This window comes from Elephas maximus, chromosome 4 (genome assembly GCF_024166365.1).
Source record: "Elephas maximus indicus isolate mEleMax1 chromosome 4, mEleMax1 primary haplotype, whole genome shotgun sequence".
NCBI classification, from domain to species: Eukaryota; Metazoa; Chordata; class Mammalia; order Proboscidea; family Elephantidae; genus Elephas; species Elephas maximus.
The window spans coordinates 174,020,369-174,039,785 of NC_064822.1; the positions used below are offsets into that span (position 1 = coordinate 174,020,369).

At 44.8% G+C, this 19,417-nt stretch overlaps 1 protein-coding gene across 4 annotated transcripts in view; it reads left to right on the plus strand.

The window, feature by feature from the left end:
- The window catches only part of RIC8B (RIC8 guanine nucleotide exchange factor B), a 136,053-nt gene extending 132,565 nt beyond the window's left edge, over positions 1 to 3,488 (plus strand). For 2 of the 4 annotated variants that reach the window (XM_049884263.1, XM_049884268.1), the window contains one exon: positions 2 to 3,488. In XM_049884263.1, the coding sequence (XP_049740220.1) occupies positions 2 to 113 (112 nt within the window). In that variant the 3' untranslated portion in view covers positions 114 to 3,488. The remainder of the gene's footprint in view (position 1) is intronic. The other 2 variants (XR_007517379.1, XM_049884266.1) reach the window with 2 other exon arrangements.
- The last annotated feature ends 15,929 nt before the right edge of the window (positions 3,489 to 19,417 follow it).

Here is a 19,417-nt window from a genome sequence, read left to right on the forward strand (position 1 = left end):
GAGAGGAGTTGCTTAAACCAATGGGCCTAAAGCCTGATGGGACAATAACGCCTTTGGAGGAGGCACTCAACCAGTACTCCGTCATCGAAGAGACCAGCTCCGACACAGACTGAGAGCGTCACCTGCTCAGCTCTCACTGTTGCTTTTATCAGCATCTTTTCTCTGTAGCTCCAGGGGAATCTTTGCTCTAAAACATTTATGCCCTTGCTTTGGCTAGAAACACATTAACTGGTTTACTCATTGAGAATCCAGAGTATTTAAGAGGTGATCCTGTGTTTTTTGCAATATCGAGGCATTCGTACAGAGCTGCAGTTAGATGGAGTTACAGGGGCTAGAAGCAAAAAAAAAAAAATTTCCATTTCATCAGCATGAACCTGAAGGACGTCTTTCTATAAAGCAGCCCTGGTTGAATCTGGCAGTTCTGTTTGCCAAGATTCCTAGCAGAAGATTGAGCTGCGTCCTCCTCTCGTTTGTGTGAGCCGCCCTTTCTGAATCTCTCTGGCAGACGGAGGCGAGTAAGAGACAGAATGAGCCTGGTAAAGCAGGGCTGAGGCAAGTGACTTGTTAGATCAGGACTGACTATATGGAAGCCAAGCAGCTGTTCCAGGAACCTAGCACCGCTCTTCACTTCATTTCAGTTTTTTATAAATATACAGAAATATACACACACAAACCCACACAGAGCCCCAGACTTGCAAACTGAGTACACTGTAAGGGTTTGTATGTCACGTATCAAGAACTTCAGAATACATTTCTCCCTATAAAGAATTATAAATGATGGTTTAGTTCCCAGGCAGCTACAAATGCCTATTTATTTCCTCATGGACCCGAACACTACTAGTACCATAGAACTGAACTGCCATCTGTATCATTGCATGGGGAGCTGCATTCTGAGGGTTCACTCGGGATGCCAGGAACACACACCTACCAACCCAGCAGTGGGAGTGGAGACTCCCTGAGCAGTGGGGGTTGTTTCGTGGCCTCTGCTGGGGGCGGGGAGGCGGCAGCACCCATTGTACATAATAGGTCATTCATACGTCACATGTTGTAAATTGGGGACTCTGGGTGTGTGTGTGTGTATGTGTTCTACCTTACTACCATATGTGATCAGTTTAATGGTAACTTTATTTATTTAAAAATGAGAAGAAACAAATAGTTACTATTAAACTGATTCAGGTTGTTTATTTTTACATTTAGAATTGGTCATATGAAGAAGTAGAAGATGAACCATGCAATAGACAGTGGGCCTAGTTGATCAGTGGCTAAAGTTGGAAAGGGGTGGGTTTCCATATATATATATAAAGATATATATATATGTATATATATACGTACATATATATATATAGATTAAAAAAAGGTAGATAGAAAATGTGCTTAACCACTGCCTTTTAAAACTTTAAATTAAATAAAACATTGGGGTTGATTCAATTTAGCCATCTGTGTGTGTTTCTTTATAGTTACATGGGATAGATAAGACTGTCACAGTTCGTGCTGTTTTAAAGGGCTTTTACATCCATTATCTCATTTATCATCATAATAGTCTTCTTTAGGACAGGTGAAGTCTGTGGAGTAGTAGTGAACATGTCATTTGTCTAGAAGTCTCTTCTCTGGCAAAGCGTCACATCGAGAACTGAGTTTTAAAAGGCCTCTGAGCTGCAGGAGGAGGCATGACAACATTGCTCGAAGTCGACTCATAGGAGAGAGCTCCCCGGGCTCACTCCTCATCTCTTCACTAAAATTTGCATATATTTCTGACATTTAGTTACCTGGTTTTCAAGCCCACTGAAAACGGCAGAAAAGGAGGGCTGCTAGATTGAAGGTAGGCATACTGGAAACAAAAAAAAAGCCAAGAGAAAACTGGAGAGGGGGCCGGGGAAGAATGACAGACTATTCAAGGCAGAGCAAGTCAAGGAGTATGTGTTCACCAGAGGACACCAGCTGACCCAGAAAATGCCTCTGCACAACAGTGTGGCCATGGACTGATGTTCAGAATGATGACTGTGAACTTGAAGAGAATACAATGCATTTTAGAGTTTTCATCCACCCGAAATTGTTGGAGGAGAGATCGTGGGTAACCCATGTTTTAACTGACTCCTAGTAAGATAAACCTTGGCAATTCATAATTTTAGATTAAGTGAAACATTTAGAAAAAGAATTTAAGTATTTTTGTTATTTCCTTCTAAAAATGCATTTTTAAAGTATTTTTATAATTTCTACAATCAAATAGCTTTGGCATGAGTGTCACCTAAATGAAGACGTGTTTCGTGAAATGACATTTTTTTCAGTCTTATGCAGTGTTCATGTTTCAACTGTCATGTTTAAGTAGCTGTGCTTTTCTGCTTTCGGTGAGTTCTGTTTCATTTTGAGTTTCCTTGGGCAGGGCTGACAAAGCTTTGTTTTTGAAGAGAGAGAATTTGCAGGGATCGGGGTTGAGAGCGATCTTTCTAAAACCTACTTCCTGAGTTGCACACAGAGAACTAACATCTACTGAATGCTTACTATGTGCTGGGCTTTTCATGTGTGTCCTCTCGTGTAACCCACATCACCTCTCATTAGAGGTCACCTCAAGAAGGTGTGAGTCAGTTACCAGACGTCAAATAGCTAGTCACAGTCCACCTCTGGCAGGCCTGACTCCAAGCACTGCTCCCGGTACCACACTGCCCAGGCGGGCCCACACTGTGCCTCCTTAACACTGTGGAATGCTGGGAGCCCTACCCTTGAGAAGAGTGGGCTGGGGGAAGTGGTAATTCTCAGGCCATTTTAAGCAATAACTTTCAGCAGAACTGGTTTCAAAGACCTTTTTACACGAGGATGTGACCTGGAGCTCTAGTATGGGTGGGGAGCTTGCTCAGTCAGCACTGGATTTGAGGACGGGGAATCCCTGAGCACAGGTCAGAGATGAGGGCTGCCAGCTTACCCCAGACAGCAGTCTGGCATCGGTGGCCTTCTGCAGTGGAGAGGGATCAGAAGACGCTAGACAGCACACTTTGCAGGCTTCTCTGTGGATACCTTCTTGACCTTTGAAGCAGGGTATGAAGGAGTGTGTCCTAGAACAAGGCATTTGGGCCTCTTCTTGAAAGTAATAGGCATTTGTGGCCCTTTCCCATGCCCACTGGTCCTGGGAGCTGGCAGGGTGAGGACACAAGCTGAGGCAGCAGTGACCCCAGACAACCCCTTTGGACCACGTCAGTCTTGGCTGCCTCCCAAGTACCATGTATCACCTGCATTGACTTCCTTTTTTCCCCTGATTATAAAAGTGGTATGTGTTCATTGTGGAGAGTTTGGAAAATGCAGAAAATCATAAAATCAGTAAGTTACCCCAAATCCCACTACCCTGAGATAATTCCTGTTAATGTTTTGGTGTATTTCCTTCCTGTACTTTTTCTATGCATATATAATTTATTTTACTACAAGATTGGGATCACGCCGTATTTACAAATTTGTATCCTGCTTCTTTAACATATTGTGAGCATTTTCCGGTGTCAATAAATATTCTTCAAAGAGGAATGGCTGTATGATATTCCGTTGTATGAACTGTTGCAAACACTGTTGAGCACCTGCCCGGTATTCTTCCTAACGGAAAAGACATCATGAGCTCCCACCACCAACCCCCAAATAGAAAAATGTGCCTGCTGCCTTTCTGGAAGGCAACACAAGCCTTGGCAGCACTTTCGAGGAGCAGGGACTAGGATGGCCCGGGAGGAGCAGACGTGCCTCACCAGACAGCACCAGTCAGGCAGAAGCCTCGGCAGCACGATCGTTAGTCGGCTAGATGACATGCCCAGATAATTCTATAAGCCTTGTCAAGGAGAGCTGTTTGAAAGAAGTAAGGCAACAAGAGGAGTTAGAAAAGTCTGCACGAAAAAAAAAATGTCATGTCGAGGGCTGTGATATGGACTGAATTGTGTCCCCCCAAAATGGGTTGTAAATCCTAACCTCTATATGCCTGCGGTTATAATCCCATTTGGGAGTGGGTTCTGTAATGTTAATGAGCCAGGGTTAGTGTCGGTGTATCTTGAGTCAGTCCCTTTTGAGATACAAAAGAGATTAAACACAAGTTAGAAGCAGAGTTGGGGAAGAGAGATGGAAAGGCCGATGAAGATCGCCCAGGAGCAGAAGCTCAGAAGAGACAAGGACTTGTCCCCCAGAGCTGACAGAGAAGCCTTCCACTAGAGCCGGCACCCTGAACCCGGACTTCTAGCCTCCGAACTGTGAGAATATAAATTTGTTAAAGCTACCCACTTGTATTTCTGTTATAGGCTTTGTGGTCCAGTTACTGGTAATTTTCTTGGGGGTATTAATTCACTGTGATTCCAAGGGGGGGCGGGTACAAGGATGGGGCACAGCCGCCGTTATTCTTCCAAGAAAAGCACGGTGACACCTGTCACACCTATTGGCTATGGGGGAGCAAGACATGGAGAAGGATCAAGTAAATGGTGTTCCAAGAGCAACTTGGGTGGGTGAGGGGAGACGAATTTTAGCTGCTGTGAGATTTTGGAAGGGGAGAGGTTTTAGGGTTGAGCGGGAGTGACTGACGCACTACGCTGAGCCCCTTGGGCCAGGCTATCAGACGCCAGAGCAGCCTTCTCGGAAGGGAGGGCACGGGGGGAGAATGAAACCTCAGTGTCCTACGGCATGAGCTGTATGTGATGAAGAAACTTACTCGTTCCGGTATTACGTAGCATTCTTGGGAGAACGGAGAAAATAGCCACTCCAGTAATTTTCTGAGCTCTGTGGTTCAGATGAACCCTGGTTGAGAAAGCCTATTCTAGAGAAATAAAATTATTCTCCAAGTCTTCTGGATTCAGGTTGATGTTAGCGCAACACAGTGAAGATGCTGGGCCATGGTCTCCAGCTGTACCCAAGTCTCCCAGACCTTACGCCTTTTCTGCACTGAACGTGACGGTAACAGCTGTGTACATTTACTTCAACACTTACTGTGCCGGACACTGCTCTGCACTTTACGTCCATTTCCCCCATTTAATCTTTGTAGCAGTCTTATGAAGTGCTATTCTAATAGCCCCCATTTGGCAGACATGAAAGCTAAAGCGTAAAGATGTTCAGTACGGCGTCACAGCACACAGCCAAGTAAGTAGCAAAATGTGAACTCAAGCCTGTCTGATGCCAGAGCCCATGTTGGCATGAAGTGTTTACTATTGCTTTTGCAATCAAAAAAATTCATTTGGAAGAAAGAAGATGCCAAAAGAGACTGAAAGGAGAAAACCATAATTGGGAAAATAACTTTTTTCTCAATCTCCATTTCTGTATCTCCACTAGGCATAGAATACAGAGTCCTAGTCAGGCCCATACTCATAATAGGCATACCAATCCATGTCAGTTTACACGTTTATTGGGCACCTACTATGTGCCAGGCACATAAAGTGCACAGAGTGTGAGAACTCCATAACCAAAGCCTGTATTTAGTGTGCCAGGATGCCAGGAGAAGGTGTGGCTAATACTGGCCAGGATTGTGGGGGCGAATAACAGTTTCGTAGAAGGTGGCATTTGAGCTGACCGTGAACTTGTCACGTACCCAAGAAAGGGTCTTCCGGCCAAAAGAACTGGCTCGAACGAAAGCTTATGGACAAAAGGCACACAGTGTGTTTACAGAACACGGGTTAAGTCTGACTGAAGGGTGAACGGTATCACATATCGTGACTGGACACAGGAGGAGCGGCATTTCAGGCAAGGAAAAGACACCAGAAAGATGACTCTGGCCGCAGTGTGGAAGATGGATGGCGTTAGGGACAGACAGTCAGAAGAGAGGCTGTTGCATCAGTGTTACGTGCAGGTTATCCAGGGCCTAGTCTCCAGCAGTGGTGGTGGACATAGAAAGGAGCCGATAGATTCACGAAACACTTAGAAACTGGAATAAACACAATTTGGTGTTGGAGACTGGCAACAAAGAGGCTCATTTGAACTCAGGAATGAGAATGACTTTGGGAAAAGATAACCGACAACGCTGGCTCCTAACCTGTGAACTCTGAGCAGCTTTGGGTTGGGGAGTAGGAGGATGGAGCTAAGAGTTATTGCAGAGTTCGCAAATTTGTGTGGTCACCAAGCGTCATTTATACACTGAATAAGCCGTGTCTTGGGCATGCAAGCACTCCTCATTAACCACAGTGTGTATGTCGATGTGATGAACAAAATAAAAATTCACTTAAGCATTGCTGAATTCAAAGTGTATCCTTTTGCCCATCTGTATTATTTCAGTCAAAATACGCTACTGATAAACAGCTATCATGTGGGAAGGAGATCGTTACGCATTCCGGGGTTTTAATTTTTTTTTTTCTACTCATAATTGAAAAGATTTAGAACTCTTGGTAGCAAGTATCAGAAGCTCAGGCTAGCTTAGTGATGGAAGAATAGTGGGGTATCTTTTGTAAAGGAAGGAAGAGATGAACAACCAACCTGTGGAAAGACTGGAGATGTAGCTGGGTCTCAGTTAAACTGAAACCTGGGACTCATTATATTACAGGGAGAAAAAAGGAATTTATAAAATTCTTTCACAACAAATTATGGCTTTTGAGCCTGTTGTTTTATTTTCAAAGTTTAAAAAAAAAAAAACCTTGTTTGGAAATAGGCTCTTTGAAGATGTAATCAGTTAAATTAACATACCAGAGTAGTGCCCTTGAGTTGGTTCTAATACAAAAAAAAAAAAAAAAACTGTTGCAGATGGGTCGACTCTGTCTCATAATAACTCTAAAGGACAGAGTAGAAATGCCCCATAGGGTTTCCAAGGAGCGCTTGGTAGATTTGAACTGCCGACCTTTTGGTTAGCAGCCGTAGCTCTTAAGCGCTGTGCCACCAGGGTTTCCCTTACTAATTGACACCCTTTATAAAATAGAACAAAACACTGCCTGGTTCTGTCCCATCCTCACAGTCGTTGCTGTTTGAGCCCATCATTGCAGCCACAGTGTCAATCCATCTCGTTGAGGGTCTTCCTCTTTTCTGCTGACCCTCTGCTTTACCAGGCATTATATCTTCTCCAGGGACTGGTCCCTCCTGATAACATGTCCAAATTATGGGAGACAAAGTCTTTCCATTCTCACTTCTAAGGAGCATTCTGGCTGTATTTCTTCCAAGATGGATTTGTTTGTTCTCCTGGCAAAAAAAAAAAAAACCAACATTGCTGTTGAGTCAATTCGGACTCATAGTGCCCCTATAGGACAGAGTAGTGGTAATAGCCCAGGCACCAACTAGTTGTATTGGACTCAGTTTAGTGGAGGCCATGGTAGTTGTGGTCCGTTAGTCCTCTGAACTAATCTTTCCCTTGTGTCTTTTGTTTCCTGCCTTCTCCCTTGCTCCTGAAGAGGTGAGACAAGTGGAGTATCTTAGGTGGCTGCTCACAGGCTTTGAAGACCCCAGATCTCGTCATAATCTTGACAATCGTCACATCAATGTTGTGCCTGTAAAACTGCTGAGAGGATACCACTTTGGGAAGAGCAACCACTCCCCTTGCCTCCTCCCACTCCCAGCGCACAGCTCCTGCCTTCTGTACTCTTGCTCTTTACCTGGTCAGCCCCAGGCAGCCCTCCACCTTTGGAAACCAATAATCAGTTGCCGTGGAGCCGACTCCGACCCATGGTGACCCCATGTGTGTCAGAATAGGAACTGTCCTCCATAGGGTTTTCAATGGCTGATTTTTCAGAAGTAGATCACCAGGCCTTTCTTCCAAGGATTCCAAGACTCGAACTTTCAGCTTTTCAGTCAGCAGCCAAACACTAACCATTTATACCACCCAGGACTCTAAACCAGGAGACAATGGAGCATAAATTCTGTTTGGCCCAACCACACGTCTAAGACAGGGATCACTGTGCTCTTTACCTGGGAAGTCTTCAGCAAATATAATAAGAGTTTCCTCTCTACCGGGGGTTCAGAAAATCACCCCATCCAGAAAGACCAGACCACAAGTCCTCTAGGCTTAACACTTTCCGAAAAAGGAATAAAAAGCAAAAAGGCCTTGCTAACTTGGAAGCCGTCATTCTTGGCCTGGCAAACTTATTTCATATGCTTCTTGCTGTAAGGAGGGAATTGGAGGTGGAGTGTGCAGGTTGGTTGGAGATACACCCTCCCTATCTCTCTTGGTGTCGATTAGCATAATTTAAAAGGCAAGGGGGGGATTGATATCGATGTGACTGCTTTGGGGCTTTGAACTTCTCCGTCCTTCGGGGCTACTGTGGCCAAGTGGCACATATTTAAAAGGCATTTACAATAAAACGATGCACTTTCCTTTGCGCCATCAGCTTCCCCGATAAAAAGCAAAAATGTTTTAAAATTGTCTCTTTTTGTCAGGGATAATGGCTGTGCTATATTTCAGCTCATCCCCCTTGTGGGCACTGAAAGGGAAGGGTAGTAAAGGGCACAGCTGTAGACACTTTATGGCCTGCTTGGGGGGCCGAGTGGGGGCAAAGGGGAGTGGAGGCAAGAAACAGATTGTGTGTCAACAAATGCAGCTGGGAAAAGAGAAGGCTCTTAAAGACCTCTGTAACTTAAAGTCCAAGATAAATGATGGTCTTATTTAGAAGGGGGGTGAAAAAATGGAGGTGAAATTCAATAAAGGCTGGCTGAAAAGAGAAGGCTTCCAAAGTCCTTTCTCTACACTAGGCAGCTCCCAAGAGAAATGAGCAAAAGTGGCCATACATGAGGGGGTGGGCAGCCCAGAGAGACAACAAAAGCCATCCCAGCCAATGTATTACGGTGCCGGGCTTAGCAAAGACAGGCACAAGGAAGCCTGCCAAGCTGGGGCTGGGGATGGTCTGATTGACGGAAATGGTGCAGGAAACTCTGACACAGAATCAGGGCCTCCCTAGGCCTTGCATTTGGGGAAAAGGCAGAAAAGTGTAAGATGAACCCTCAGGGGAGAGACTGAGCTGTGTTATAATAGAAAAACCACTGGTTTGGAGGTCAGGGGACCCAGTTCAAGTCCGAGCTCTGGCACTGACTACTTTGTGATAGGAGCAAGTCTATGGCTGGTAAAAGCCATGACATGCCTGCAGCCCTTGAGTGTTTATGAGACAATGTCCCTTCCATTATCTCATTTCAAGCTCACAAACTGGGAGACAAGTTAGCATCTTTGGCCCCCGTCTTAGGCTGGGTTCTCTAGAGAAGCAAAACCAGTGAGGTGTATATTTACACGTATATATATAGAGAGAGAGACTTATCTGAAGAAAAGGGCTTACATGGTTGTAGAGGCTGGCAAGTCCCAAGTCTGTGGGTCAGCTGTCAGGCTAGAGGCTTCTCTTGACTCACGTAGATGCAGGGGCTGATGAACTCAAGACCTGCAGGTCAGATGGCAAGTTGCTGGCTTATGGGCTGCAGAGGCTGATGAATCCAAGATCAGCAGGTAAGACAGCAAACTGCTGATTCACAGGCTGTAGAGGACAACTAACCCCAATATTGGCAGGCAATACAGCAGGCCGCTGGCTCAAGTCCCCAGAACTGGAGGTTAGATGACGACGAGCCGGAAGCAGGATCCAGAGCAGGCAAGCAAGTTTTGCTAGAGTGTCCATATATATATTGGATGTAGACTACACCCCCAAGGAAACTCCCCTTACAACTGATTGGCTGATCACATCAGATCACATCATGGAGGATAACAACATCATTACATAATGGCCAAATTACATCATTACGTAACTGCCAAACCACTGAGAATCATGACATAGCCAAGTTGACACATAACCTTAACCATCACAGCCCCCAATTTACAGACAAGGAAACTAACTTTCCAGTTGGTGAAGTGCTGGCTTAGGGTCACACAGATAACCAGGAGAAGAACCAGAACTCATCTTCAGGAGCGGCTGCCTCTGAAGCTCCTGCTCCTTCCTTCAGGAGCGATTTGCATCAGGGAATGAAGAGAGCAACTTTCCTTCATGGGAAACCCACAGGAGCTGGGACCCATAGTCTGAAAGCCTCCAGGAAGAAGGAGCTGAGTTTTCTGGGCACAAGAGTTTCCCACAGATGTTGGTGGGCACCAACCTTAAAACAAATAGCTGTATCAGTTAGGATACAAGTCACAGAGCCCTCAATCTGGCTTAAATAAGAAGATAATGCATGGTTTCATCGGACTAGAAGTCCGAGGTGGTTGATTCAGCAGTTTCATGATGTTGAAGAGAACATCACTCTGCTCTGTCATCTCCAGGGTGAGCTTCACCCTAAAGCTGTTAGCAAGATGGCAGACATTCAGGCATCATGCCCAGACATAATACCCAGAAAAGAAGATAATCTTTTCCTGTAGCTCCCTCTTAAGAGCAAGAAAGCTTTTTCCAAATCTTCCCAACAGACCTCCTGAACACTCATTTGCCTGAATGGAGTCACCTGTCCATTCCTGAATCGATTACTATTAAGGGGAGGGGGATTGCTCTTTGCTAAGTAAAGCCCATATGTGGAACCAGGGCCAAGATCAATTTCCCCCTGAAACCCATAGTAAAGAGTGGAGGAGAAGGCATCCAAATAAATGGGATACTGTTGGAAAGAAAGACACGGAAATGAATTCCGAGTGGGCAACCAATAGTGTCCACTAACATGGGCTGTGACTACACGCTCACTGGAATGGCTGAAATGAAAAAGATGAAATATGTTGACAAAGAGATTGAGCAATCAGATCTCTCATACATGGCTGGTGGGAGAATAAATTGGTACACACTTCAGTATCTACAAAAGTTGAATATATATATACTCTATGACCCAGCAATTTTACCCCTAGGGATTTACCCAACAGAAATCCACCCATAAGTTCACCATAAGATATGTACTAGAATTTTCATATATTCATAACAGCCTAAAATTGGAAGTCACCCAAATGCCCACCCATAGTAGAGTGAGTAAATAAATTTTGGTATGCTCACGCAGCAGTGAGAGTAAACTCATATGGATGAATGTCACAAACACTATGTTCAGCAAAAGGAGTCAGACATCGAAGAGAATATACTGCATAATTACATTTATAGAAAGTAAAAAAAACAGGTAACTTATGTACACAGGTAGAAGTCAGAGTAGAAATTACACTTTGGAGGTTAGTGCTTGGAAGGAAGCAAGAAGAGGGCTTCCAGGGCATGGGTACATTTATGGGATGTGCATTGCCTTTTGTACAGAATATCTCAATATTCTAAAGATACAGACTCTGGAGTCATACAAGCTTGGATTTGAATCCTTGATTCAGCAATTATTAGCAGTGTGACTTTGGATAAGTGACTTCACCTCCATGAACCTTGGTTTTTTCCTGTCTATCATGTGGGGATAATTATCATACCCACTCAGTAGAAGCTTGTTTTGAGCATGAAAAATGTTTAGCATAATACTAGGTACATAGCAAGCAATCAATAAATAGTATTTACTATTACTGTTGGTAACAACATAGTGGTGTTTCAGCGGTAGAATTTTCTCTTCCCATGCAGAAGACCCAGTTCGATTTCCAGGCAATGCACCTCATACCCAACAACCACACGTCTGTCAGTGGAAGCTTTCATGTTGCTATGATGCTGAACAGGTTTGACTGGAGCTTCCAGACTAAGATGGACTAGAAAGAGAGGTCTGGTGATAAACTTCCAAAAACCAGCCAATGAAAATCCTATGGATCACCAATAGCGGGGATAGCTAAGACAAGGCAGCATTTTGTTCCTTTGAGCATGGGGTTGTCGTGAGCTGGGGGCTGAATCAACACCAGCTAACAACAACACTGATAACAACAATGGCAGTGCCTTCTCAGGCTTCAAGGGCATTGGCACTGAAGGGTCTCAGGAGAAAACAGATTTTGGGTTGGCGTGGACAGAAAACTTCAATGCAATGAGCTGGAGTAGGCCAGGAGAAAAATGGCAACCCGGACCAGCACTCTTCAAACATTACTGTGTCTACAAATCCCCCTCTGTGGAAAGAGATGATAGAGAACCTCAATATCATCAGTCAGAACTGGGCCAGAGGCTAACTACAGATCAGACCATCAATTGCTCAAATGCAAGTTCAAGTTGAAGCCGAAGAAAATTATAGCTAGACCATGACAGCCAAAATACAACCTTAAGTATATCCCTCTTGAATTTAGAGACTATCTCAAGAATAGATTTGACCCACTGAACATTAATGAATGAAGATCAGGTGAGATATGGGATGACATCAAGGACATCATAAATGACGAAATCAAAAGGTCATTAAAAAGAAAGAAAAGACCAAAATGGATGTCAAAAGAGACTGAAATTTGCTCTTAAATATAGAATAGCTAAAGCGAATGGAAGAAATGATGAAGAAAAAGAGCTGGACAGAAGATTTCAGGAGGGTGGAGCCAACATGGAGCTATAGACACAGGCACCATACCGTCCCTCCTCTGCAAAAACCCAAAAAGTAAAACAGAGACAAACATCAATCCTGGCAACCCTAAGTGTCAAATTTGAAGAGGTAACTCAACCAAGCACAGAATGGAATAAGAAACTGACAGAACAGAGAGCAAGGAAAGATATGGAGTTAAGGTCCCCTGTTAGCTAATGTGGCACAGATTCACCATCTTGGACACCTCAGTTACTGAGAACAGCAGGCAGGAGCACGGAAAGACAGCTTCAAGAAGCTCCCAGCAGGAGACAGAGCACCCAGTAACCAGTGATACACAATTTCCCTCCCACCCCCACCCTTCTTTCTCCCGCTTGGCCTCTGCCACTTCCTGGTGGGCCACGGTCGCTCAGTCGGGGAGGCACTGGTTTCTTGCCACTTGGATTCGCCCTGCCCCCATCAGCTGGCTCCTTCAGTGCCACTTTTTTGTTGCTATTGTTGCTTTTTTTTTTTTTTGGCTTGTTTTGATTTCCTCTCTCTCTCTGACCTCCTTCCTTTCTTCTCTCTGAAACAGCTGGCTCCGTGTGCCATCTCTACTCCTTTTTGACAGCCTGTGAAGCATCGCTCGGCTGGGGAACCACTTCCCTGCTCTGCGCTGCCACGCAGGTGAGAGGCGTGGGGGCATTTTTTTCTTTTTTCCTTTTTGTTTGTCTTCATTTCTCGTTTTCTCTCTCTCTCTACTTTCCTTCTTTTCCTGTCTCCTGAGTACCTGGTGCTGTGTGCCATCACTGCCCCTTCTAGATGGGCTGTGCAGTGCCACTTGGCTTGGGAGCCAGTTCCCCAGGCCACAGTGCCAAGCCAGTGGACTCTATTGAGGATTTTTTTTTCTTTGTTCCTTTTCTTGATTTCCTGTCTCTCTCTACTATCCTTCCCTTATTTTCTCCTGAACACCTGGCACCATGTGCCATCTCTGCTCCTTTTAGATGGGCTGTGCAGTGCACATGGTTGGGGAGCCACTTCCCCAGTCTGCGCCACCACACCAGTGGGTACTCTAGGGCTTTTTTCTTTCTTTCTTCTTTTCTTTTCTTAGTTTCTTGTCTCTCTCTACCTTCCTTCTTTACCCTTCTCCTGAACACCTGGTACTATGTGTCATCTCCACTCCTTCTTGATGGGCTGTGTAGTGCCACTTGGCTGGGGACCCACTTCTGGTGGGCTCTTTGGGGCATTTTTTCCCTCAGTTTCTTGTCTCTTTCTACCTTCCTTCCTTACCCTTCTCCTGAACACCTGGGGCCATGTGCCATTTCTGCTCCTTCTTGACAGGCGGTGCAGTCACTCAGCTGAGGACCCACTTCTGGTGGGCCCCCTTGGGGCATTTTTTTCTTTCTTCTTTTTTTCTTAATTTCTTGTCTCTACTTTTCTTCCTTTCTTTCCTCTCCATCACCTGGCATCTTTTTTTTTTTTTTTTTTTTCTTGGTTCCTTGTCTCTCTCTACATTCCTTCCATTCCTTTCTCCAGACCACCCGGCTGCGTGTGCCTTTCTCTCTCCATTTTTAAAAAATCTAGTTTCTCATCTCTCTCTCTCTCCTTTCCTTCCTTTCCTTTTTCCTGCCCACCTAGCTGCATGTGCCATACTTGTTCCTTCTTGACAGGCTGTGCCTCACCACCTGGCTAGAAAGCCATCAGCACACAGCTTCTCTGGATCTGCACCATTCCAACAGCAGGCTCCCCCAGTACATTTTTTTTTTTAATTTTGGCCCCTGTTTCTCTCTCCTCTTTCTCTTCTTTCCATGCCCACCTAGCTCCACACATCACAACCTCCCTTTTCCCTCGAGGCTGCCTGTGTACACCATGCACTAAGCATCACACCCCTGAGCAGCACAGGCACAGTCTACCAGAACCTACCCTGCACTGACCACCAGCCCCACCCTGTCAGCCCCAGAATATGCCACAAATGACCTATCCCAGTCCCTCCCCTTCTGTTGGACCTGCCCTGCTGCACCATATCTGAGCAACTGGCTCTGCCCATTCGTGAGAAGCTTCCAACACTGCATCCATTTGTTGAAACATCTCAATTGGTATTTTGTCAATTCCTGGAGCCTTGTTTTCCTCCAATGCCTTCAGTGCAGCTTGGACCTCTTCTTTCAATATCTTTAGTTCTTGATCTCCTGAAATGGTTGGAGTCGACCAGTTCTTTTTGGTACAGTGACTCTGTGTACTCCTTCCATCTTCCTTTTAGGGAGCTTTATAAATAGATGAAAATAACTCTTCCAAGAAGCTACTATGGCCACAGCCTTTCTGGCCTCCACTTTGGAAGTCAGTTTACACAAAACGACAGAGTTAAGGCTCGTTTTAGACCCGCGAGGCCATGGCCAGCTTGACCACCCATCTTGTTCAGGACACCCAGCTCCTAAGTGCCAGCGCCAGGTTTCCAGTCCAGATCTGTCTGCCTCGGAAGCCTCCTGACGGAGGTCTGCACCGGCCCTGGGACCCCTGTTCTTTCCTTTCACAACACTTCTCACAGCTTGTAATTACATGATTATATGTTTGTATGTTTACTGTCTGTCTCCGCGACTGGTGTCAGTGTTTTGCGCCCCACTGTATTCCCAGAGCCCTGAGCTGAGGACGGGTTCAGCAAAACTTTGTTGCTGGGTTTCCCCGGCCGGCACCCCTCCTACCCAGGCCCCGCCCCCTTCACCCCTCAGGGCTGTTTATATAGGCCCCGCCCACCACACCCTAAAAGCCCGCCCCTCCACACGAGGCACCGCCCAATTTACAGCGTTTTGACCACCACCTCCTAGGAGCCACCGCCTCCCGAGCTTCCGGGGGCGGGTGCCTGGCACTCCCCGCCCGCCATCTGACCGCTGCGGTCTGGAAGGGCCAGAGGTCCCGGACCGGCGGAAATCTCCACTCCCTCCTCGAAACCTCTGACCCTGAACAGCCACCCCGTGTTTCAGCCCACGCAGGGTGGAGAGAGAAATCTAATCCTGGCCAATGACAGGCGGCTCCAGTGCACAATGGCCCGTAGGCAGCAAGGGCTGGAGGGCGGCCCCCAGCCTCGAAGGGAGCGCACGGAGCGCAGGCGAGCTTACGGGCTTTCGTAATAACTCGGGTCCCCCCGTTCTCCACACTCCGGCAGGCGCCTAGTGCCGAGGGGCCGGACCGAGGGGGAGGGGGCGGGGCCGACTGATGAGGGGGCGGGGCCTGACTGTGGACGGGGCGAGGTTCATAGGAGGCGCCAGCGCGACTAGTTAGGGAAGTTTTTGTGCACCCGAGGAAGGAGGCCTCTCAGTGCAATCCCCTGTCTGGAGTTTACGGAAGGATCCAATGAACTACGGGGTGACCAGCCCTTGTGGGACAGGTTGCTCCCTTGAACTAGTCCATCCTCCACTGAGCTTTCAGAAATGCACTTTTTTACTTTTGTAGTGACTCTCACGCCTTCAGAATGAAATGTAAACCGTTAATGCAAGATTACAAACACCTTTATTCAGTTCTCTTTCAAATAAATTTTTTATGACCTTGTAGAATTTTTTTTTTTAATATTTAAGCACTGAGTTACTTTGCAGAGCAACTCGTACATTGTGATAAAATTACACAAAACTAAAATCTCGTGCACGCACGTACACTCGAATGCGTGTCAAACCAGTGAAATCCGAGTAAGGTGGGTAGCTCGCATCAGTGTCGGTTTCGGTTGTGAGACTGTACCACAGTTCCGCAGGGTGTTTATTTCTGTATTATTTCTTAAAACTGCATACGAATCCACAATTACTTCACAATAGTTTTTTAAGAAAGCAGCTCAGACTGGATACATAATAGAAAAAAAAATCCTAATCCGTTATTTATTTTTTTTTATTTTATTGTGGTAAAATATATATAACAAAAAAAAAACCAATTTAACCATTTTTAAGTATACGATTCAGTGACATCAGTTGCATTAACCATGTTTTGCAAACATCACCACCTATTTCCAAAACTTTTCCGTACCCCAAAAAGACCTCAGTACCCCTTAATCAATAACTTACCATTTACCCCTGCCTCCCAGCCTCTGATAATCACTAATAAATTTTGCCTCTATGCATTTGCCTAATCTAGATATTTCATATTAGTGGGATCATGCAGTGTTTGTTCTCTTGTGTCTGACATTTCATTTAGCATGTTTTCAAGGTTCATCCATGTGATGGCGTGTACTAGAATCTCATGTCTCTCTGTGACTGAGTAATACTCCATTTTACACCAAACCCAGTGCCATCAAGTTGATTCCGACTCATAGCGACCCCGTAGGATTTCCAAGGCTGTGAATCTCTACAGGGAAACCCTGGTGGCTAGTGGTTAAGTGCTATGGCTGCTAACCAAAACGTTGGCAGTTCGAATCTGCCACGCGCTCCTTGGAAACTCTATGGGGCAGTTCTACTCTGTCATCTAGTGTTGCTATGAGTCGGAATCAATTCGATGGCAGTGTTTTTTTTAAATCTCTACGGAAGCAGACTGCCACATATTTCTCCCACAGGGCCACTGGTGGTTTTGAACCACTGATCTTTTTAGTTAGCAGTCCATCACTTTAACCACTGCGCCACCAGGGCTCCTTTCCATTGCATAAAACCAAAACAACCAAGCCCACTGACATCAAGCTGATTCTGACTCATGGCGACCCTACAGGACAGAGTAGACTGCCTCATAGGATTTCCAAGGTACGGGTGGTGGATTCCAATGCTGACCTTTTGGTTAGCAGCCAAGCTCTTAACCACTACACCACCAGGGCTCCTTCCATGGTATAGATATACCATATTTTGTTTATCCATTCATCTGCTGATGAACAGTTGGGTCATTTCCACCTTTTGGCTATTGTGAATAATGCTGCAATGAACAGTGATGTACGAATATGTCTGAGTTCCTGTTTTTAACTATGTTGGATATATACCTAGGAGATCACATGATAGCATTTTGTAAGACCAATGATTTCTTCATTGCAAATACCTTTTTTCACCAACATAAATGGAGACTATACACCTGGACCTTACCAGATGGAACACACAGGAATCAAATTGACTACATCTGTGGAAAGAGACAATGGAAAAACTCAGTATCATCAGAACAAGGCCAGGGAATGACTGCGAAACAGACCATCAATTGCTCCTTTGTAAGTTCAAGTTGAAACTGAAGAAATTTAGAACAAGTCCATGAGAGTCTAAGTATGATCTTGAGTATATCCCACCTGAATTTAGAGGCCATCTCAAGAATAGATTTGACATGTTGAACACTAATGACCAAAGACTAGACAAGTTGTGGAATGACTTCAAGGACATCATACGTGAAGAAAGCAAAAGGTCATTAAAAAGACAGGAAAGAAAGACCAAAATGGATGTCGGAAGAAACTCTGAAACTTGCTCTTGAACGTCGAGAAGCTAAAGCAAAAGGAACAAATGTTGAGGTAAAATAGTTGAACAGATTTCAAAGGGCGACTGGAGAAGACAAAGTAAAATATTATAATGACATGTGCAAAGAGCTACAAAAAACTCACTGCCGTCGAGTCGATTCCGACTCACAGCGACCCTGTAGGACAGAGTAGAAAGAGCTAGAGATAGAAAAACAAAAGGAAAGAACATGCTCAGCATTTCTCAAGCTGAAAGAACTAAAGAAAAAATTCAAGCCTTGAGTTGCAATATTGAAGGATTCTACGGGGAAAATATTAAATGATGCAGAAAGCCTCAAAAGAAGATGGAAGGAATACACAGTCACTATACCAAAAAGAATTCGTCAACAGAAAACCATTTCAGGAAGTAGCATATGATCAGGAACTGATGGTATTGAAAGAAGTCCAAGCTGCAGTGAAAACATTGGTGAAAAACAAGGCCCTGGGAATTGATGGAATACTCTTTGAGATGTTCCAAAACATGAATGCAGTGCTGGAACTGTTCACCCGTCTATGCCAAGAAATTTGGAAGACAGCTACCTGGCCAGCTGACTGGAAGGGATCCATATATATGCATATTCTCAAGAAAGGTGATCCAACTGAATGAGGAAGTTCTAGAACAATATCATTAATATCACACACAAGTAAAATTTTGCTGAAGATCATTCAAAAGTAGCTGCAGCAGTATATTGACAGGGAACTTTCAGAAATTCAAGCCGAATTCAGAAGAGGATGTCGGACCAGGGATATCATAGCTGATGTCAGATAGATCCTGAAAGCAGAGAATGCCAGAAAGATGTTTGTTTACCTGTGTTTTATTGACTAGGCAAAGACATTCGACTGTGTGGATCATAACAAATTATGGATAGCATTGCAAAGAATGGGAATTGCAGAACCCTTGATTGTGCTCATAAGGAATCTATACATAGATCAAGAGGTAGTCATTTGAACAGAACAAGGAGAGAAACATGATTTAAAGTCAAAAAAGGTGTGCATCAGTGTTGTATTTTTCACCATACTTATTCAATCTGTATACTAAGCAACTAATCCGAGAAGCTGGACTATATGAAGAAGAACGAGGCATCAGGATTGGAGGAAGACTCACTAACTACCTGCATTATGTGGATGACACAAGCCTGCTTGCTGAGAGTGAAGAGGATTTGAAGCACTTACCAATGAAGATCAAAGACCACAGCCTTCAGTATGGATTACACCTCAACATAAAGAAAACAAAAATCCTCACAACTGGACCAGTAAGCAACATCACTATAAACGGGGAAAAGATTGAAGTTGTCAAGGATTTCATTTTACTTGGATCCACAATCAACAGCCATGGAAGAAACAGTCAAAAATCAAAAGACGCATTGCATGGAGCAAATCTGCTGCAAAAGACCTCTTCAAAGTGTTAAAAAGCAAAGATGTCACCTTGAAGACTAAGGTGCGCCTCACCCAAGCCATGGTGTTTTCAATCGCCGCATGTGCGTTGGAAATCTGGACAATGACTAAGGAAGACTGAAGAAGAATTGATGCCTTTGAACCGTGGTGTTGGTGAAGAATATTGAATATACCATTGACTGCCAAAGAATGAACAAACCTGTCTTGGAAGAAGTACTACCAAAATGCATCTTAGAAGCAAGCATTTCGGGACTACGTCTCACATACTTTGGACATGTCTGTCAGAAGGGATCATTCCCTGGAGAAGGACATCATGCTTGTTAAAGTAGAGGTTCATTGAAAAAGAGGAAGACCCTC